General features: G+C 28.9%; 1 protein-coding gene and 1 pseudogene across 1 annotated transcript; one reads left to right on the forward strand and one right to left on the reverse strand.

The window, feature by feature from the left end:
* Window positions 1-3,877: 3,877 nt before the first annotated feature.
* Window positions 3,878-6,412, reverse strand: LOC149056844 (uncharacterized; annotated as a pseudogene).
* Window positions 6,411-9,845, forward strand: LOC149056845 (uncharacterized). The gene is made up of 4 exons (XM_089223199.1): window positions 6,411-6,476; window positions 8,075-8,983; window positions 9,056-9,776; window positions 9,826-9,845. Exons 1-4 carry the CDS (start codon window positions 6,411-6,413, stop codon window positions 9,843-9,845), a joined length of 1,716 nt encoding a protein of 571 aa, XP_089079325.1.
* Window positions 9,846-19,382: the final 9,537 nt, after the last annotated feature.

The following is a 19,382-nucleotide window of genomic DNA, read 5'->3' on the forward strand; positions in this document are numbered from 1 at the left end:
GTTTAATCAATAAACAAAACCTCAATATAGGCCAATACACTTTTGAGCAGGTGGATAACTTTAAATACCTCGGAGTTAATATAAATGCAAACAATAATATGCACAATGAAATAAATTTGAGATTAGCAACAGCAAATCGAAGTTATTTCGCCATGAATAACATGTTCAAATCAAGACTTCTGTCTAAAGAATCAAAGGTAAAACTTTACACTACTTACCTACGTCCAGTCATATTGTATGGATGTGAGACATGGTCAACAACAAAGGGTGACGAAGGAAAACTGTTGAGGTTTGAGAGAAAGATTCTGAGAAGAATATATGGTCCTATACGAAACCCGAATAATGGGGAATATGAGCGCAGGAAAAACACAGACATAGAAAGGCTTTTCAACAAAACAAACATTCAAAGTTTCCTAATATCCAAAAGATTAGAATGGGCTGGGCATGTTTGGAGAGCGAAGCAGGAGCTGATCCATAAAGTTTTAAGTAATAACCCGTCTGGGAAGAGACCGCGAGGAAGACCGCATCAGCGGTGGATGGATCGTGTAAAGAGTGATCTAAAAAGAATGGATCAATCCGCAGTAATGGAGGAGGCTGATAACAGGGGTCACTGGAGAGACTTGGTAGAAGCTGCGAAACGCCTTGAGGGCGTGTAAAGCAAAAAAAAAAAAAAAAAAATTAATATTATGAAAATATTATTAATAAATATTATAAAAATATGTAGTGAAATTACACCATGAATTTGTTTTGCTGGTCTAAAGTATATTTCTAGCTTTGGCTCGGATTTTTTTGAATCTTATTAGATCGCCTATGTTATTATTATTTTTTTTAAATATGTTAAATGTCTTCATATTTTATTTTGCTATATTGTCGCATTCTGCGTTCAACCAAGGAACGGGTGATCTTTTCCCTTTGTATTGTGTTTTACTTATTGATGAATGAGCGGAGAGAATTATAGCATTGGTAAATGTTGCGATATCGTCATTAATGTTAAGTAGAAATGATTGTTTATATTAATTAATTTGAAATTAAAAGTCCAGTAATGAAATTTTTGAATACAGTTTTCTATAGTAACTAGTTTATTATTATTATATGTATTTTTCTAGATAGTGGCAGTACGTATATTTTTGTTTTGATTATTAATATTTTATTCTGTTTGAGATCTATATATTTTAGGTAATTGTATTTATTATTTCATAAATTAGCTTCAATGTCAATTTAATTTATATGGATAAATATATACTAAATACCATAGGTTAGGTTAGGTTTTAACTGTGAATACCGTGCACCTAACCTAACCAAATGAACGTGTATCATCGCAGATGTTACTTCTTCGATTAATCATCGTTTGCGAGCAAGTATTTTTTGATCAATTGGCACGTAATAAAATCGAAGATCAGAAACATTAGAGTTCCTATAAGATTATGTTGTTCGTAAAGTATTTTTTATAACGCCAGCATCGAAAGTTAAGTTTTCCATAACGCTTAAAGCGTTGAAAAGTGACATTTTTCCGTCTACTGGGTGGTAAAGTGCATAGAACGTCAATGTGATCGGTGGTAAAGTGGAAATACCAAAAAGCACCTAGTGGTAATATGGAAATCCCAAAAAGTGCTAAGCGTCTTATGCTTGCTCAACCAGGCACTGAAATCTTTACAATGGTCCTAATTTAACATACATTTTTGCAGGTTACATTTTATATTTTTCACGACATCTCTAAAGATGCGTTCTGTGTTTCCAATAAAGCCCATCACTCTGACTTAAATTTACTCATCGTCACTGAATTAATTAAGCTTCACTATAAACGATTCAATAGCAACCTAATCCATAATCTAACTTCCCTTGTCATCCAATCGAAAGTTCCCATAAAAAACAAAAAAGACAATGGTGTCGTGAACTGCTAAACTAAAAAAATGCATCACTACTATTCTTGCATAAAGTGTTGAAAAATAAGTTTATTAACCTGATTGTAACTTAAGGTTGTTATACCAAAATAAAATAATATTTCTTTCATTAAATTGTTTTCGTAGAATAGTATGGTCGTTGAATTGTCTTTCTATCTATTTGCCCGATCGATGAACTTAGAGGCGGCGCGACAAAAAAATTAAAAAAATAGTAGGTACTTATGTATATGTGTGGTTCGAGCGGTTGGAAGGCAACTTATTTCAGTTGCGGGTTACGAGTGCTTCAACTATAGTGCTAAACCCTTCAAATGTGAATTTTATTAAAATAAATGTCAACATTATTTTTAACAATACTCGAAAATATGAACGTATAAATATAATAATTGTCATACTATATAATATTATAAATGTTCACATATCGTACGTAATTAATATTTTATACTGTTTCATCACTATCAGTATTCGTAGATAAAACCACAGAACAAACAGAAGGGAATCATATTTCATTTAACATATTATATAGACTCTTATGGGAGATGATAAAACTACGTCCGACATTTCTAGAATTTAAACGGTGCTGACACGTACCGGGAATTTCTCTTTTTTTCTTTATACCGTGCAGCACTGTTTATTCGTTCAAATTTCTAAATATGTATTATTATATTCCAACAAACAAACCGATTTTTTTTAAGAAATTGCATTTTTACCATTTTTCTAAGTACAGAATCTAAGAAAAACAAAAACTATACATATTTTATTTATCATTATTTACCTAGTTGATGAAAAAACAAAAATGAATAGGTACACAGAAGATTACAAAACAAATTATGTACGCTGATTTTAAATAATCTAAGCAGTACTAATTTTTTTTATATAATATAGTACTTGTGTAATTAGTACACGCAATTGCGTAGAAAAATTGAAGATTTATTCTAAATAAATATACTGGTAGAACGTAGAAGTATGTTGTATGTGACATTGTTACATAACCTGTGCCTATAGTCAGTAGTGATACCTCAAATTCATATTTACTACTCTCTAAGAGCTGTAAAATTTAAATTATTACACAGTATAAATTCAATTTTTTTTTTTATTTTTTTTTTTGTAAAGTATCAAAAACAAATTACATCATCGTATACAATAATTACAAATAATAAAACAAATATTACAATCAACACGCATAACAAGTTAACATTATAATTTATTTAATAGGAAAATTCAGACTTTGGTAGTTACCCAACGAGGAATATTAAGAGGATGCTATACACGTATGTGTTGTCTCCGTCTTACAAATGTAAAACATTGCAATAACTGTTTTACACGGAAAAGAAAGGAATGTTTTACATTTGTAAGACGGAGACAACACATGCATGTATAGCGTCCTCTTAATTATGAAAGCACATTAGTACTTTACTAAAAAATTACAAAATAATAAAGTTAAAATAACAATAATAATAATAATAATAAAATTAATACAAACAAAAATCATATTTTACAAATGTTTTAAAATCGTCAATTTTCTATTTTTCCTAACTTTTTCTATGATACTAAAGATTTATTTAAAAATTTAATGGATGAAAAAATTCTAAACCTTATAAATAAATTTAATAAAAATGTTTTGTTAAAATATTCACAAGGGTGTTTTAAACGTGTGTTTACTAATAAATCTTTTAACTTAGCCTTATATTGTCTTCAGTAGCTAAGAAAGGAAAATGTTCAATAAAAATACTTCGTATTTTAAAGATATAATTGTAAAAGTCATCGTGTGGCATTAATAACGTAATTTTCCATAAAGAGAATTATCATTAGAAGTAGATTTGAAAAAAACATATAAGAAAAGATTGTTCAAGGTTTTCCTGACAAACACGTTTTTCTAAACATTTTCTCATTAGATATCCGCATATATCTGTTAGAGCATTAGTTTCAGGAATATTTAATTTTCTGTAGTATACAGTACTGATAGAGATAGGATTGAATTAAAAAAGATTATCTTTTGATTGTTTGGGATTAACAATTTTTTGAAACGATGGTGAAACATTATTTAATTCATTTACTTTACAAAGAACACTATCAAGATCTTCAATGCAATTTGCATTTGGAGAATGCTTAAAATATTCAAGGCAAAATATTTTTTTAAAGGCCCAAATAAACTAAATGGGTGTAGGATTATAACTATTACCATGTTGTTGACGAAATATTCCGAACAAATGTTCTAAACAGTCTTGATTGATTCGGCCTGTCTGAAAGGAAAATCCTTTATTTTGTTCAGGGTTTAAGGTATCCCACAACATTATTAAACCCGATATGATAATCAACCTACCATTAATAAAATTTACTCTTTTAGTCACATCAGATCCATCATACTTAATAATTACTTTCATGTTTTTAAACATTTCAACCATTTTCTTTAAATGATCTAACTGATGTCCATCATTTGTGAAAGGATTATTATATATTTTGCTATTTGGTGTATCAGATGAATTAAAAATATCAAATAATCTATCCATAAAATTAATAAAATTGATTGTATATTTAGAGGTTTTTGGTAGAATACCCTGATTCAATGCTGCAGACATTCCTGCGGCTACACTATGACTAAATACATGAGCCGCTAATCTAACCTTCATTCTTTCAAAAGGACTTGGATGAATATGTGAATAAGTTAATTTAGGAGCCATTCGCACATTAAACTTTGAGTCATAGTTAAAAAAGTATTAACATGTTTTTTTTCTATTACATCAGTGATTACCAACGTGGGCGCTACCGCCCCCTTGTGGGCATTTTTTATTTTGAAGGGGGCGTTTTTATAAGGGGGGCGCTAAAGGGGACGCTTATCTATCATTTAAATTTTTTTTGTTTATAACTGATTGTAATGAAATGTATAACTGCGTAGAATAAAATACCAAATGTAATCCACAGAATTATTTAGGTATAATATTTATAGACACTTAAATAATATCAAAATAATTATCTTGACAGGTACTTGACGTTAGGTTAGGTTTTAGATTTAAATTTAAAATTAACTAAATTGTAGCGTTAAAATGTTAAATGATATTTTGTCTTAAATTAAATAGCTTATTAAAAAATAAAACGTTTATCATTTTAAAAAATTGATTGGGGGGGTGTGAGATTTTTAAAATCTAAAAGGGGCGTCGAGTAAAAAAAAGGTTGGGATACACTGTATTACATCATCATTAACAATCAAATTGAGTAATAAAAACATATTTCGAGTCGATTTCAACGAATAAGGTGGGTCAAAGATATATATAATTTTGTCATTGTCAACTTCAAAATATGGCTCTTCAGGAGTAACACCATTGATTTTGGAAAAAATTACGAAGTTAGAACCTTTATCGGTAACAAAAGCTTTAATATTAATATTATTATTCTTAAGTTTTCGAATAGTAGAAACAATTATAATATTTAAATCAGTACCTGTACAAATATTAGAAATTAAATAATATGCAAGTGGCTGTTTCCAATTATGATTAATACCTATAATCATAAGAACAAGGACATTTTTGGCAGGATCATATGTTTTACTTGACTTTGAATAATTAAAACCAATTATTTGATCTTTAGATAAGTTATAAAATAAGTTTGTTTTAAGTGACATTTCGTCGGCGCAGCGAATTCAGTTTAACGCATCAGAAGAAAAAGTTTTAGTTTTGAAAGATAGAAAATTAAACATAAAATCATTAAGTGCAGGTTGAAATTCATATTTAGAAGTAATTTTTCTCAGGGTTCTAATAGTAAGAAGACAAAAATTTCTTTGAAGCAAATGAAAGACACTAGGACCCAGAAAATAGATTGTAAGTGCAAATTGTTTAATTTCATTTGAAAAACGGCTTCCTTTTGGGTTTTTGTCTTTATTAAGGACATTATTTTTTACCAGAATAAATAATGAAGGTGAAATATACTTTTCAACTAATTTGAGTACATTTTCAATGGTGTCTGACTGCACCAAACATACTGAAAGACGAATAACATCATTTTCCAATTTCTTGATAGTGGTAGGAGCTTCGGCAAGTTTTTTTCTTAGAGCTTTCAATGACAAGTGTCCAGGAGTTTGCGAACCTGTTGTTGCTTCACATATCTCTGTAGAAGTGGATACAGATACACCTCCACCAATAATAGACCGTAAAGAAGACGAAACTAAACCAAGAATAACATAAATTGTATTAAAATATTGGATAAGTAATCAACAAGTACACCGTACATTTTTGGTAATACACCTAATCCGAAATTACCTAATATGCAAAAAACAAAGGCAATAAAATTATATAAATGTTTTATAAAACAATAAGTCACATACCAGGTGTTGAACATGATGGGTGGTTATCAACTGATAAAATGTTATCAGCCATTAAACTACCCTTGCTCGACAGATTTGAAATTTCAAAATTTTCGCAGCCGACAAAAGAAATATCTTGATATTCTGCTGGTTTTTTGGCAAATAATGTCGGGATAGCAGTCTTAGTGAGTCTATTTTTTAAAGTATTTTGAAACATGTTTGTTTCAAAATGCAAGGAGCACAACTTGTACGTTTTGTTAAGAACATCAAGATCTGCGTCGGTAAATATTGAGCTTCGCATTTTTCAACCCAAGAAACACACCTAAAGTAATAATAATCATATTTAACATCTAGTATCTTGGTTCAAAAATAAAATACAAATTATTTAGATCTCCAATGTGTTAAATTATTTTAAGAAATACTTAATACACATTAATTTACATGTGCTTATTATGTCATATTTGTAAATACTTATGTTGAATTTTATGGGTAAGTAAATAACATATTTAAAATTAAATTGGACATAACATTAGTAAATACCGTAAAATATAATTTGTTCTTACCTTGAATGGTCTATTGGTAAATAATGTATACAATACCAAAACAAATAACAGCAAATAACAAAAAAAACAAAAAACGTTTGGACTTAGGAGCGCAAAAAAATCGAGACGTAACCGTGATGGAGTACGAAAATCGTCAGAACGTTTGAACGTCTTAGCCATGTGTACTGTACCTTGTACTGTTGTTGTTGTTATAAGTGGAATTGCAGATTAACAGTGTAGCCACAAAACACAGAAAACTTAAAATAAAGGGAATTTCTCGGTACATGGTAGCACATTTAAAATATAGAAATGTCGGACGGTTTTTCGATAAGCCTTAGGATTCCCTTCTGTTTTTTCTGAGATAAAACCTGCAATGACGAAAATCACTAACATTTCAAATTTAATAAAATTTATTTATAAATGATTAATTGTATATTATGTATATTTTCTACAGCATTACCTTGTAAGTATATTTTATGTTTATTGTCTTATTTGTATTTTATAATAAATATTTATCTAGTCAATGTATTTAAATTAGATATCACTATCACGAATATATTAAACTTTTCTGATTTCACAATAAAATCAAACCAAATATACTTGTAGTTGTGAATCGTAAAAGGTTATCGAATATTGATTTGCTGTCAACTAAATATTATTTCTAACTTATAATGGTCATGTTGACGATTAATTGGTCCATAACTCTGAAGCTGGACCGAGATGAAAAATATGTAGTGAAATTACACCATGAATTTGTTTTACTGGTCTAAAGTATATTTCTAGCTTTGGCTCGGATTATTTTGAATCTTATTAGATCGCCTATGTTATTATTTTTTTTTTTTTAATATGCTAAATGTCTTCATATTTTCTTTTGCTATATTGTCGCATTTTGCGTTCAACCAAGGAACGGGTGATCTTTTCCCTTTGTATTGTGTTTTACTTATTGCTGAATGAGTAGAGAGAATTATAGCATTGGTAAATGTTGTGATATCGTCATTAATATTAAGTAGAAATGATTGTTTATATTAATTAATTTGAAATTAAAAGTCCAGTAATGAAATTTTTGAATACAGTTTTCTATAGTAACTAATTTATTATTATTATATGTATTTTTCTAGATAGTGGCAGTACGTATATTTTTGTTTTGATTATTAATATTTTATTCCCCCAGGGGAATCACCTTATGGTGATACGGGCAAGGCGAACCCGGGACCCCAAGCCCTGAAATGACTTTAACTAGTTGTTTCAGACTGCCCCTCACAGTTTTTGAGGGTTGAGCGTCGGGCTAACAACCCGGCCTCTTAAAATCTTTCTATGTTGTGAATCTTCTAACTAAGCCTCGGAACTATGATGATATAAATGGTAAAATTACTGGAAACTGGAAAGGAAACCACATGGAATTAAGGATAGGAACATGGAACATCAGAACCCTTTATAAACCCGGTGCACTCAAAATTATAACTGAAGAAGTGGAAAAGTACAAAATGCCTCTGGTAGCTATCCAAGAAATCCGCTGGACTGGCGAAGGAAATATAAGGTCTAACAATAGCACCATATTTTATAGCGGAACAAAGAATAACAGACATGAAAAAGGAGTAGGTTTTGTTGTAAATGAGGGGATTATGCCTAGCGTTAAGTCCTTTGTGGCAATTGATGAGCGTATCTGTTATATTCGTATAAGAGGACGCATATCTGATATAATTGTAATTAATTGTTATGCACCAACTGAGGAGAAAGAGGAAGAAGAGAAGGATCTATTTTACGAAGTTTTAGAAAGAACTTTTGACTCACTACCAAAGAACTGTATAAAAGTAATTGTAGGGGATTTTAATGCTCAAATAGGTAAAGAAGTTCCCTTTCGTCCAACTATCGGTCATGAAAGTTTACACAACACCTCAAATGACAATGGCATGAAACTAATAGACTTCTCGACGGCCAAAAATCTTATAATCAGTAGCACATACTTTCCCAAGAAAAATATTCATAAGCAGACTTGGACCTCACCAGATGGGAAAACGAAATCCCAAATTGACCACGTAGTAATTGATAAGAGATTCCAAACGTGTATTAAAAATGTCAGAACATACAGAGGTGCAGACGGGGACTCTGATCACTATTTAGTGATTGCGAGGTTTGTGTTGACCCTATCCGTAAAGTGGAGGAATAAAAAACAATTTAATAAGGCTGTTAAATTAGATGGAGACAAGCTAAAAAATCCCAACGAAATAATGGCGTACAGAGCTAGGGTAACACAGACAATTAACAATTATGAAAAGAATCAAGACAAAGAAAAAATATCTACATGGTCAAAAATAAAGAAATCGGTGACTAAAGCAGCAGAAAACCTAAGAATGAAAAATAAGGGGAAAAAGAAATCATGGTTTAACAAGGAATGCCAGGAAGCGGTTGACAAACGTCAAGCAACTAGACAAATAATGCTACAAGACCCCAGCAGCAGCAATATAGATAATTATACAAGAGCAAGAACTTTGGCCAATAAAATAATCAGACAACAAAAAAGACTCTCAGAAAAGAAAGCCCTAGAAGAGATGGAAACATACAGAATGAACCCAAGACTGTTTTTCGAAAGATGCAAATCAATTAAAGAAGGATTTAAGGCGCGTACTTCAATAATGAAGGACGATGATAATAATTTATTATCAGATCCGGAACAGATAGTCAATAATTTTAGAACTTTCTTCGAGAAACTACTGAATAACAATAATGATAATCAATACAATAACGACCTGTCTTATGAACAAGTAATAAGAGACACCGTAGAACCTGAATTGCCAGAACCAAACCAGGAAGAAATAGAACAAATTGTGAATACTTTAAAAAATAATAAAACACCAGGCGAAGACAACATTAATTCAGAACTCTTAAAGATAGGAGGAAAAGACCTCCTGAAAACTATAAAATGTATCATTGCAGAAGTATGGAGGAGTGAACAAATCGAGAATGATTGGAAAATGGCAATCATATACCCAATTTTCAAAAAAGGTGACCCTTCAAGAGTAGAAAACTATAGAGGAATCAGTCTTTTAGACTCGATCTACAAAATACTATCTATTGTCATTTTACATAGACTCGAAATCTATACGGTAGACATAATAGGTGACTATCAGTGTGGATTCGTAAAGGGGAAATCGACAAGTGACCACATTTTTACTCTACGACAGGTTATGGAAAAATTCTATGAGTTTAATAAAGATCTTCACTTAATATTTGTTGATTTTAAGCAGGCGTATGACTGTATTAACAGGGATCAACTTTGGACGATACTTATGAATTTTGGAATCCCTTCAAAACTTGTAAGACTGGTCAAAAGCTGCAATGAAAACACGTTTTGCCAAGTGCGGTATATGGGAGAAATGTCCGAAAGTTTTGAAGTCAAAACAGGGTTAAGACAAGGTGACGCTCTGTCTCCAGTATTATTTAATTTGGCACTAGAACAAGTAGTAAGAGATATGAAGGATAACAGATCCATGGAACTAGTTGGGAACAGGACCTTACTAGCATATGCCGATGACATTGTTATCATGGGAGAATCGCAAGACCAGATAGCCTCAAGTACAGCTAAGTTAATAGAAGCTAGCCAAAGAATAGGACTGAAAATCAATGAAGATAAAACAAAATATATTATAATGTCTAGGCGTTTAATCAATAAACAAAACCTCAATATAGGCCAATACACTTTTGAGCAGGTGGATAACTTTAAATACCTCGGAGTTAATATAAATGCAAACAATAATATGCACAATGAAATAAATTTGAGATTAGCAACAGCAAATCGAAGTTATTTCGCCATGAATAACATGTTCAAATCAAGACTTCTGTCTAAAGAATCAAAGGTAAAACTTTACACTACTTACCTACGTCCAGTCATATTGTATGGATGTGAGACATGGTCAACAACAAAGGGTGACGAAGGAAAACTGTTGAGGTTTGAGAGAAAGATTCTGAGAAGAATATATGGTCCTATACGAAACCCGAATAATGGGGAATATGAGCGCAGGAAAAACACAGACATAGAAAGGCTTTTCAACAAAACAAACATTCAAAGTTTCCTAATATCCAAAAGATTAGAATGGGCTGGGCATGTTTGGAGAGCGAAGCAGGAGCTGATCCATAAAGTTTTAAGTAATAACCCGTCTGGGAAGAGACCGCGAGGAAGACCGCATCAGCGGTGGATGGATCGTGTAAAGAGTGATCTAAAAAGAATGGATCAATCCGCAGTAATGGAGGAGGCTGATAACAGGGGTCACTGGAGAGACTTGGTAGAAGCTGCGAAACGCCTTGAGGGCGTGTAAAGCAAAAAAAAAAAAAAAAAATTAATATTATGAAAATATTATTAATAAATATTATAAAAATATGTAGTGAAATTACACCATGAATTTGTTTTGCTGGTCTAAAGTATATTTCTAGCTTTGGCTCGGATTTTTTTGAATCTTATTAGATCGCCTATGTTATTATTATTTTTTTTAAATATGTTAAATGTCTTCATATTTTATTTTGCTATATTGTCGCATTCTGCGTTCAACCAAGGAACGGGTGATCTTTTCCCTTTGTATTGTGTTTTACTTATTGATGAATGAGCGGAGAGAATTATAGCATTGGTAAATGTTGCGAAATCGTCATTAATGTTAAGTAGAAATGATTGTTTATATTAATTAATTTGAAATTAAAAGTCCAGTAATGAAATTTTTGAATACAGTTTTCTATAGTAACTAGTTTATTATTATTATATGTATTTTTCTAGATAGTGGCAGTACGTATATTTTTGTTTTGATTATTAATATTTTATTCTGTTTGAGATCTATATATTTTAGGTAATTGTATTTATTATTTCATAAATTAGCTTCAATGTCAATTTAATTTATATGGATAAATATATACTAAATACCATAGGTTAGGTTAGGTTATAACTGTGAACTAAACTTAACTTGCAACTAAATAGTAGAAATTAAATATATAAATTTTTAAAAACTAGAACAGTGTAACCAACGTGATTAAAAACATAAAAACAATCACCCTGTAATTTTTATAAAAATTAGCGATATTTGATTGAAAAAATTTAAAAAAAAAGGGAAAAAATAGTTGATACGGTAAATATTTTTGTGTAAGTGGCAAATAGTCTTGTGTAATCACCGTATTGTGTTACGCGGTAAATCAGTGTGCTCCAAGGGAGAATTTTCCCCTTGAAAAACCGTAGAAAAGCCGTGGAAAAGCTGGCTGTGAACATACAAATATATACTACTTATATAGAGGTAAAAATATTACATATTACATGGTTGTTGCATAGATATATGAATTATCTTTCTATCTATTTATGTATCGAACATTAACATGTTGTCAACTAAATATTATTTTTAACTTATAATGTTCATGTTGACGATTAATTGGTCCATAACTCTGAAGCTGGACCGAGATGAAAAATATATAGTGAAATTACATCTTGAATTTGTTTTGCTGATCTTAAGTATATTTCTAGCTTTGGCTCGGATTTTTTTGAATCTTATTAGATCGGCCATGTTATACATTATTTTTAACAATACTCGAAAATATGAACGTAGAAATATAATAATTGTCATACAATATAAATATAATATTATGAATGTTCACATATCGTATGTAATTAATATTTTATAAGTAGATACATTATATTCATTCTGGGCCACTTGGCTTTTTTATACAATCAAAACATTTTTTCTTCCAAATTTCACTACTTTTTTTGTATACAATTACATCGATATTTCACATATTTTATATAAATTTCTCAATATACATACATATATATCATAAATAAATTGCAAACAAATAACACACATAAATATGTATAATATACATAAATTAAATAAAAAATGTATATAAATTGCTTTTGTTAAATTTTTGTAAAAGTATATAGCTTGTTTACAGCACGACTTTTAACTATTTCGTTTATAGAATAGTGTCATTATTTCGTAATATCAAGCTTATGACGTCAAATAGAATTTTCTAGAAGATACTATATACTAGATTCATCCACGATATTGCACAATATTGCGCAATATTTTTAGGTTGATAAATTAATATGACCCATCACTGAATTTTTACTCATTCGCGGGCATACTGTAGTTGTCTAAAGTGCTATGACAGTGAATTACTATAGACATGATTTCTACTACATCCAACGGATCAAAAACAATAACACCAAAAGCTGCTGAAATGTCAACACACGAAAACATCGATGAAGAATGTGGTAAATATATAGATAGTTTAAACACACTAGAAAAAAAAATTTTCCAGCAAGAAGTAGGAATCCCTGGATTACTCAAGGTATTATTGAGTCTATCAAAATTAGAAATAAACTATTAAAATGCTAATTTAAAAAAAAAAATAGCTAAAAAAAGAAATAGTACATTTAATCAAAGTTTCAAGAGAAAATTATTTTAAAAATCAAATAAACGTAATTCATAAAACTAATCCAATAAAACAATGGAAGTTGTTATATTATTACTTAAAAATCAATAAATATAAAAATAATGTCGAAATCGAATGTAATACATTAAATTATCATTTTGTAAATATTGGTAATGATTAGGCTTCAAAAATACCTTTTTCTGAAATCAAGTCTGAAACTAATATTAATCCCAATTCTATCTTCTTTGAACCAATTTGTGCTGAGGAAATAAAATTAAAAATCAATTCATTAAAAAATAGAAATCAGCAGGTTAGGATAAAATAGAAGTAAATAAAGTTAAAAGAGAAGAAAGATTCAATAGCCACATCGATGTCAGATTTATTTAATTTATTTATTAATACAAAATATTTTCCTCAAAAATTAAAACATGCAATCCTATAAACTCCTATATACTTTATAAAAAAAAAGTGGATTACCAAAAGATGACGTAAATAACTATCGTCTATTTTAATAAATTTCAATTATTTCTAAAATTTTCGAAAAATGTATTTATTCAAGAATAGCTAACTTCCTAGAAAAAAATAAATTACTTTCTAAATCACAATTTGGTTTCAGAGAAGATAAAAATACAGAAAAAGCAATTTCAAAATTAATATCACTAATTAATACAAAATAAAACGGGTAAGTCGTGGATGTCACTCTGCTGTACAGTAGGTTACAACTGTAATGGATGGGATTAAATTTGAATGCAATGATAGGTATCATTGTATACGAAAAACGATTCTGAACGGAGATGATTTGTCAGTCTAGGATATATTATATTTAAATATTGTCATATATTCTATTTTGAAACAAATATTTTATTTTTCAATTAAGACGCATTTTGCATAAGGCACGGTTAATTAATTAGTGTAGTTATCATAATTCATAATACCTTATATTATCATAAATATACGAATACCTGGTTTGAGGATAAATCGTTATCATTACGCGATTTCATAAAAATTTAAAACTCAAACGCTCAAAACATTTTTCCTATAATGACACTTCAAATTTTCTCTATAGCTATTTGAAGCAAAACTTATGGAAAATTTGGTGTTAAATTGTATAACCTTAGATATAAATACAAACAATATTATGAATTTTGAACTTCAAAATTACTTGCAAATTTTCGCGTTTTCGACAGATTTCGTAAAATTTTGAACTATAAAAGCTTATTAAAAAAAATTGCTACTTTTTAGCTACAATAAGAAAAACTCATAAGGAACCTTGTATTAAATTTCCAAGTTTTTTTGGTCGTCCAACATTTTTTTACCGACACTTCAAAAAAAAATTCTCAAAAAAAGTGTAAATTTCAGTGGTCTATAAATAACTCAAAAAAAGTCAAAAATTTTTGAAAATTAAACTGTATATACAGAACACTAACATAAACATTTGGTGAAAATTTCAAGTATTTAAAGTGATTATTTTTTGAATTACAATCATATAAAAAAATCGATTTGGTCGAAAACTGATTTTGCGTAAAAATTCCCGTTTTTCTGTCATTTTTTTTTTGTTTTTCTCGATTTTTTTGAAAACTGTTGGAAAATGTTTACTTTTGACCTCTATAATGCACCAAGGATCTTCAATTTTACATCGGAAACCACCCCCAAAGTTTGAAATCGAAGCATTATTTCGACTAGTTATGCTGTACACAGACACAAAAAAAAAAAAACAAAAAAAAACACACATCATTGTAAAATCAATACATTCATCACTTCGTTCAGAATCTAAAAATCATAAACTATAATAATATAGTGTTTATATGTATATTATAAAGTATTTCCAATAAGTTAGATTTGAATGATACACATGTTTAACTTTAAACAATTCACGGTAAATATTTTTTGACATGAAAACGAAATAGACTGAAATAGTTAAGTATAATAAAATTAAAAACAAAATTAATTTACTTAATTTACTTCTTAAAATGAAAAATTAATTCGTTGATTTCACGTTAATTAAAAGAGAAATTTAGTAAGTTAACAGTTAAGTTAATGAGATAATTTCAGTTAAAAAGTTAAAATAAAATTAACTTTAACTTTTTAACTCGTAAATGCCCAGCCTTGCTTCAAAGAATAATGATGTTAGGTTAGTAATTTTGTTATAATTCAAAAACATTTTGTGGGTAGGTTCCACCTATACTATTAGAAACTTATTTCTGTTTTTAGAAAATGCGTCATCTACACCTGAACACCTTAAAGTGTTAACGCCTAATTATACATACAATAATTTACATTCAAAAACATCTACTCCAAACATTTCAATTTTTAATCAAAGTCCTGAATTATTAGGAATATCTCCTTCAACGAAAAAATGGGTATCGCAATTAATTGACCTACCAAGTCCTCAAAAACCATCAGATAGATCTAATGATGAAATAATAAATAGTCCGAGAAAAATCGCTGCAAAGAATAAAATTTTACAAAAAAAGTTACAAATCATGAAAAAATTAATCAAGCATAAACGCGCTATTATTACTTCACTAAAAAAAACCAATGAAAAAAATAAACTTAAACAAAACAAACAAATTAATGTGCACCGTTTTTTTGAAGGGACCAAGTTTCGGTCAATTAATTCTAAGGCTCTAATATCAATGCAATTGTTACATAAAAGACGCAAACCGTGGTCTAAAACTGAAAAAAATATGGCTCTATCATTATATTACAAGTCACCGTCCACCTACAAATTTATGCGTAAAAATGGCATAATTCTACCAGGTGGTTTTGAAAATTAAATCATGTAAAAAAAATACCAATCTAAATCACTGATAAAATTTTCAAGTATCTACGACTTATGCTTTTTGAATAAGAACAAATATTTAAAATCGTTTTTAGAATAAATCGTTATCCTTACGCTATTTCGTAAATATTTAAAATTCAAATGCACTTAAAATTTTTCCTATAATGATGCTTCGAGTTTTCTCTATAGCTAATTGAAGGAAAACTTAGTGTTGTATTTTTAATCCTTAGTTATGAACGCAAACAATTTTATGATTTTTCAACTTCAAAATTACTTGCAAATTTTCGCATTGATTTTTCTGAAGCGAATTCTTATAATAAATTAGCCATTCATAACTTTGCATGTACAAATGTTAATAAATGTTGTTGTCGTGAATTAGAAAAGTGAATGAATATAAATATTTAGGATGTATAGTTGATCAAAAACTAACATTTGATACTCAAGTTAATGAAATAGTTAGTAAAATAAATAACAAAAAAAAAAATTATCAATATTCTATATTTTAAAAGAAAAAAGTTTTAAAACATCAGTATACTATGCCTTAATACATTCTCATATACAATATGCAATAAGTGTCTGGGGAGAAAAAGACAAATTAAATAGACTTCAAGAAATAGTAAATAATATCATTACAAAATTCCAAATTGAGGGTATAGAACCTGTATACGACTTGCTGATACATAGATTAAAAAAGGAATATCACAATTTACATTATCGGATCCTAGAATATTATGAAATATTTAAATACTCCTGATTTTAATTTTCATCTTGCAGACATCCTTTTCCTGTTATGATTAACATTTATAAATAAAATACTATCATAGAACATAATAGAAGCGACAGCTATCAAAATCCCATTGATCAACGAAAAATATTTCTGTTGACCTTGAGCTGGAGGCTCGGCATGATGTTGGCAGCGGATGACCGGTATGATGTTGTAACCGTATCGCAATGCTTAATGTATTTCCTAATTTTTAAAAATTTTAATTATCAATATCACAGAAAAAAGTGATAACAGTCGAAACATGCTACAAATTTTAAATTACAATACGGTTACAACATCATGCCGAGCCAACTTCATGTTGAACCTCCCGCAAAATAAAAACAAATCGGTCAACTGTTGGACTGTCGCTTCTATACTCTGTTCAAAATGAGATCGGACCTCGGCGGCCGAGTTGTGCGCATGGGCGTGGCTTATTTCTGCGGCTCGGCCTGACACGTGATCTATGGTGGTGGAGGTGCCTGGCCGTCCGCGAACGAAAACTGGTCGCCGCCGAGGTCCGATCTCATTTTGAAGAGTATATTATGTTCTATGATACTATCAATACTTGTTGCTGATAATATAATCATAAATAATTATAATAATGATAATTGTAATTCTTCTTCATAAATTGTACCTTCTATATCTTTAATTTTGTAATAATTAACATTTGACTTAAAAACTTTTTCAATTGTAAAAAATTCCTTAGACCAATTGGTTTTCAATTTATTTCTATATACATCAACCATTGATGATAATCTAATTCTATCATTTATCTAAAATTTAGGTATAGAATTACTAATATCACAATTATAAACACTATTAAGTAAAACATTCTCATTATTCTTATTAACTTCAACAGGTTTCATTTTTATTGTTATATGTCTTACCTAATAATCTTCGGCAATTCAGAGATCCATACATTATTTAGTACTTTCTTTAATTTATCACCTAATGTACGGTTAAAACGTTCGATCATAGAACTCTTTTTATCAGTACCAGTACTATACATTGTTATGTTATATTTGTTTAGTAATTGTTTTAAATCTTTATTATAAAATTCTTTTCCTTTATCAACATGTAATTTTTTTGGTACAATATATTTAAATATTTGTAAAAATGCTTCAGATACTTCCAATTCAGACTTTGTCTTCAAAGGTATTGAATAAACATATTTAGAAAATGTATCGATAACATTAAGAATATATTTAAAACCATTATTGGTCTTATACAATGTCGTATGATTATCATTAACTTTAATTTCATTATATTTATTTCTTAAATTATAATTGGGATCAATGTTTTTTGATTTTGGTTTATAAAAACAGTATAAATCAGCTTGCCAAGTATCATTTATACCTTTTTGTATAAAATGTCTTGTATCAAAATGTTTTCTAGCTAGTTTAAATAACTCATAAACTTCTATAAGTTCGGGTGGTTTTGATATATTGTTCTTTTTTGTATTACATTTTCTACATATTGATAATCTCCTATATTTTTTATTTTTTTCAATAAATTCAGGAATTCCATGATTTTTTGTTTTTGTTTTACATTTCTTACAATAATCCATTTAATTAAGATATTATCATTTATATATTTTTTCTAATTGTATTATTTGGATGATCATAAAAAAATTCTGAACCAGATACTAAACAAATATAACAAATGATATTAGCAGGAAAATTTTCATTTAAGTCTGCATGAAAGACAATACTTGTTTTAGATCCAGAAATCTGTGATGACTGCCTACTCATATTAATTACAAAAAATTGTCTGGTATCTTTAAATTGTTGTGGAGTTATGTACATTAAAGACAAATCTCGATGTAATCTATTATAATCATGGTTATAATCCATCAACATATCATAAGCAATATTAAATTTTTCTTTTTTTAAATCTAAATTCAATAGTTCTTCCGGATATCTAATATTATCAATATCAAGCCAAATATTTTTTAAATTACAATTATCAAACTGTATTGGATCTCTTAATTGATTATCTAGCTTATCTGTTTGGAAAGCTGTGATAGCAAACAAAGGATTATTAATATTTCTATACATATTTGTTATGTCTTTGGTTAGTGTTTTACCACTAATATTTTTTTCTTCAATACATTGCCATGATTTGAATATAAACATATATTCGTTTCTTTTTGACAGTAAAGTTAGTTCATTTATCAACTTAGTTTTATTCAAATCATCATAAGTCACAATTGGTATTCTAATAAGTAATTCATCAATAACAATTTTTCCAACATCAGCTAGATCACCTTTTTCATTTCGATCTCTAAATAAAGCATCATTGTCAGAATGTCTAAAAAAACTTATTTCAAAACCTCCTTTATATACTGGATATTCTATATCTTTAATAAATCCTAAACATAAATTAGACAATTTTCCAACAGCACTAAAATAACCACCTTTATTAAATTTTGATTGAAATCCACTATTTATTGTGGGACCACTAAGATCTGCAGAATAACTAACTGTACCTTTAATTAAACTACATCTTCCAACATTATAAATTCTATCTATTTCTTTACCATGTTTTTTAACACAAATCCATTCAAACAAAAATGGAACAAAATTATCAAATAACAATATTTTTAAACCTGCTGGATAATTACTACCATCTTCTAGTAAAACACGGCCAAAAATCTGATATTTTGCTTTTTTAATATTTAAAAAACAATTTTCTTTCT

Source organism: Diuraphis noxia, unplaced genomic scaffold, assembly GCF_037042655.1.
Source record: "Diuraphis noxia isolate RWA-SAM2 unplaced genomic scaffold, SU_Dnox_SAM2 contig0003, whole genome shotgun sequence".
NCBI classification, from domain to species: domain Eukaryota; kingdom Metazoa; phylum Arthropoda; class Insecta; order Hemiptera; family Aphididae; genus Diuraphis; species Diuraphis noxia.